General features: G+C 34.4%; 1 protein-coding gene across 1 annotated transcript in view; it reads left to right on the forward strand.

Moving 5' to 3' along the window:
- Positions 1–46: 46 nt before the first annotated feature.
- The window catches only part of LOC108676449 (variant surface antigen E-like), a gene marked incomplete at its 5' end in the record, with an annotated part of 5,431 nt that continues 721 nt past the window's right edge, over positions 47–4,756 (forward strand). The window contains one exon of the mRNA XM_018164521.1: positions 47–191. Within this exon, the coding sequence (XP_018020010.1) occupies positions 47–191 (145 nt within the window). The remainder of the gene's footprint in view (positions 192–4,756) is intronic.

Genomic DNA, 4,756 nt, shown 5'->3' on the forward strand with positions numbered 1-4,756 from the left:
CCTACATCCCATCACCGGCAGTTCTCCTACATCCCATCACCGGCAGTTCTCCTACATCCCATCACCTGCAGTTCTCCTACATCCCATCACCGGCAGTTCTCCTACATCCCATCACCGGCAGTTCTCCTACATCCCATCACCTGCAGTTCTCTACATCCCATCACCGGCAGTTCCCCTACATCCCATCACCGGCACACTCAATCATAACATTTCAGATTTATTGTAACAATCTTTATCTTCTTTTGAGATAAAGATATTGAGATAAAGAGATTGTTACAATCTTTTGTAACAATCTCAATATACTGCCAATTAATATTTTTAGGGCGCTACCATGAGAACAATAATTGATGCTAATTCAACTGATTCACCTTGATTTGTGGATTTTTTTATCACAATGATGTGTTCAAAAATAGCTTGAATTTTATGCGGTGTAATACACGGAAATTCATAATGCTTAGTTACGAATTCTTATAAACAATGATGACATATAAATGCAACAATCTTAGTAGATGTAAAGCCCAAAAATCTAAAAACGTTTCAGTGACGTAATTTTATTTATTGATACCTTATTATTCATTAAAACTTTTTGATCATTTCCTGAGAATATTCTCAAATCGAGTTATTTTACGTTATTTCATACTAATTATAATCTATTTTACGCAATCTATCTTAACCGCACATTAAATTAAATCCTAAAATTAAATTCAATCCTCAAAAACACAACTTATTATTTTATAATTATTTACTCGAACATTCCTTAGCCACTGGCAGGATCCGGGAATATTTTCCGTAAAGTCATCTTAGTCGATCAAAATATATTTGTATATATTTCCAGATAATTAAAACATTTTCATAAACTATATAAGATATACAAACATGTTCCTAAAATAATATACTTCTATAGTATTATTCCAAGAAGGCAATTTTATTCGCTCCACTGACTTTTTTTTTGTTCGGGTTAAAGTTGCACCGTGTCTGGAAGCCGCATAATATTTACATTGTTTTCTGTAAGGCCAAGCGAGGAAACAGAGTCATGATTTACATCCCTGCAATGCTGCGTTTTTATAGCTCAGTTTTTTTGTTCGTATGGCTCAGTGATTTGTTCTCTTTTGTTTTGTGGTGCTTTATCATTTTAAGAAAGTCTACGAGAAAAAAGCGGCATCATTTGTTCGTCCAAATGCGAAGCACTCGGATATTCTATGAAATAAGTCGTAAATATATAAATAATATATGCTTTATTTCATACACGTTTACTTTCCGAATAACTTGAAGAAAAGTTTCTAGCCATACAATTTCTCCCTTCAAACCTCATTGCATATACTTAACCAATGCAGGTAATGATAAATTAATTACAAGAAGACTTATTGCAAACTTAACCGATATTCCCTGCAACTCGATGTTATTATTATTTATATGAATGAACATAGGAGATAAACCGTAGAAAAATGTAAAATAATTCAAGTTCCATCACGGAGTCTCTCTTAAGGTGTCGCTCAGGGCTGCGATAAGCAGCCCTGAGCTTATCGCAGTAGATAAATTATAAAAATTTATACAAATAAACAGTATAAATTTGTATAATTTATCTAAATTTGTATAAATAAATTTTATTTGTTTGTGCAAATGTAAGTTTATTTGCATAAATAAATTCATGCAAATAAACAGGAGAAAAGTTTAAAATAATTCAAGTTCCATCACGCAATCTCTCCTAAGGTGTCGGGGCGGCAAAGCTGTTCAAACTCTGGCCGCGGTGGCCGGGCTGGTGTTGGATGACGGGCAAAATTCTCGCAGACTGCAGGCCTCCAAGTTATAATTGAGCTCGAGATACTCGAGAAACTGTGCAGTAACCGTGACGAAAAGACTTGAAAGATTACTTTCTGAAAGTCTTATCGTTCAGTTGAACCTTGTGTTATTGCTAGAAAGTGTAAGAGACTGAGTTGAGTACGTAAAATTGCTGGATTATGCCTTCATGTTAGGAAATATTCACGCTTTCCTGCGACTTAAAGAACGTTTTAGGCCTTAATAATTCGAATTGCATTGAGGCGATTCATTCAAGGGTATTTAATCACGTAGGTATACAAAATATATAAATTATTTTCAAATTCATTCTAATGACGTGTTATTTCTCAAGAAATTCACCGTATTATCGGGTATAAAGGTTTCCCCAAAGTTTCGTGAAAGTAACAATATGATTCGATACTTTTATCAGGTTTCTTGATGGTGAGTTTCTGCACATAAAGATATGACAATTTTGTAATACGAAATAAAAAGGTTAACGAGGTATTCAACAATATGGTTCAAGAATATAACATACTGAAGAAAGACATCAGACTAAATTAGCTCACTAATAATAATAATAATAATAATAATAATAATAATAATAATAACAATAACAATTGAATGAAATTGGCTCCAGACTACAACTCCTATACAGCATTAAGAAATGGAATCAGTTGTGCACGAGAAGTTTCAACTTAGGGTAATTTAATTCTACTCTAATCTAATAAATTCGAAGTTAACTTTAGTAAAATTAAACCACAAAAAATAGTCGACCAAGTCATGCTTCTCTGGCCTCTATGTGTGAAATACGTGAGCTTCGAAGTTACAATGTATATTTTATCGTAAAGTTAAATCATACTGTAATGTGATTTTTTATTTAAACGGAATAGTGATTTTTAAATTAATTAAAAGTCATACTATGATACCAAGAGCTTTAAAATACAGGGAAAAATTCCAAGAACTGACATTTAATCCTCGTATAATAATTTTGAGTCGTAAACAATCATTATTAACTGAGACTAATTGCCAACCCTAATGAGCTAACAAAACACGTCCTGTAGAAAAATGATAATCATATACTCAGAAATGATGGAAAGAAAAAGTCTACCTGGTTGAATGCTGGAAAAAAGGCAGAAAAAAAGTGCTGCTTCCACAATTATCAATTAATGAAAATCAGCTCAAATATACTCTAGAAAAATTTCCCACTATAATTATAAATCAATTTTAATGCAAACGTCAGAGCGCCAGCGCTGTTGCCATCGCGTAACACGACTAATAATAAGTTTTGGTCTTGTTTTAATAATTTAGCTTTATTCTTCAGTGAATGTAAGCAACATTCCTGAAATTTTGAAGCATGCAAATATCGAACAAATATTGAACCACTTATGGAGGATACAAGTAACGTTTTTTGTTCGTCCTACTAAAATTTAAATTTTATTACTTATGACTCCAGTTCAAAATTATAATCTAAATAAGAAATGACGACATATTTAGTAGATAATTGCGGGAGAAGTCGCCGCTCTGAGATTAATTAGCAAAATATTCTGATCTTTTTATGTACCAATTAATTCCTGATCTTTTCGAATGATTATACACAGCTTAACAAGATCTTCTAAATACACTACTTTTTACACACAATTAAAGTTTGAGAAGTCCAAAAAAAAAAAAATCAACTATTGAGAAGCAATGGACATAGCCAGTTCAGGCATAAGTCCTAACTAAAGATTTTAGTTTTGATCTTAATAAATTGTTAGATTAGATTATAATTACTAAACATTATCTTGAATAAATTATTAATTCATGAAAAATCAGTACAAATGTCGATGCATCATCTTGCGATAGCAAACGAAATTTTTTGATTGGTTTGTTAATTACGCTGGAGAAAAGTATTTCTTGCTAAATCAGTCACCTAAAATAAAAATAGAAGGTATCTTTGTACTAAATCAATGATTAAAAACAAAAATGAAATGAACTCGCTACTCACTGCAGTGAGTGACAGAGAGCGCATTTTCTCGTCGACGAAAACGTGAAGTCACGGACAGACGGACGGACGGACGGACAGACAGACAGACGGACATGACGAGCACAATAGGGCATTTTATCCATAAATGAGAAAATGCGCTAAAAATAATATAATGAAACGAGGAGAGGACACGGAAATGCACCCAGATTCTGTAGCATTTTTCTGATTTTAAATTCGTTGCTAATTAATTGGGCACATGAATATTTTAAATACATAAACATGTCGATTGTCTAATGAGTCCTGATTTTTGTTGACTTTAATATTGCCAAAGACATTACATTACGTTCATGACTAGCTGGACATTATGTCCATGACTGGCTGTACATTAAGGCGATGACTGACTGTACATTAAGGCCATGACAGGCTGTACATTAAGGCCATGACAGGCTGTACATTAAGGGGATGACAGGCTGTACATTAAGGCTATGACAGGCTGTACATTGAGGCTATGACAGGCTGTACATTATGACCATGACAGGCTGTACATTAAGGCGATGACTGACTGTACATTAAGGCTATGACAGGCTGTACATTAAGGCTATGACAGGCTGTACATTAAGGCGATGACTGACTGTACATTAAGGCTATGACAGGCTGTACATTCAGGGGATGACTGGCTGTACATTAAGGCTATGACAGGCTGTACATTATGAGTTATGACCAAGGCAGGCTGTACATCAAGGCGATGACTGGCTGTACATTAAGGCTATGACAGGCTGTACATTATGACCAAGACAGGATGTACATTTAGGCGATGGCTGACTGTACATTAAGGCTATGACAGGCTGTACATTAAGGGGATGACTGGCTGTACATTAAGGCTATGACAGGCTGTACATTAAGGCCATGACAGGCTGTACATTAAGGCCATGACAGGCTGTACATTAAGGGGATGACAGGCTGTACATTAAGGCTATGACAGGCTGTACATTGAGGCTATGACAGGCTGTACATTAT

This window comes from Hyalella azteca, unplaced genomic scaffold, assembly GCF_000764305.2.
Source record: "Hyalella azteca isolate HAZT.00-mixed unplaced genomic scaffold, Hazt_2.0.2 contig12131, whole genome shotgun sequence".
Taxonomy (NCBI): Eukaryota; Metazoa; Arthropoda; class Malacostraca; order Amphipoda; family Hyalellidae; genus Hyalella; species Hyalella azteca.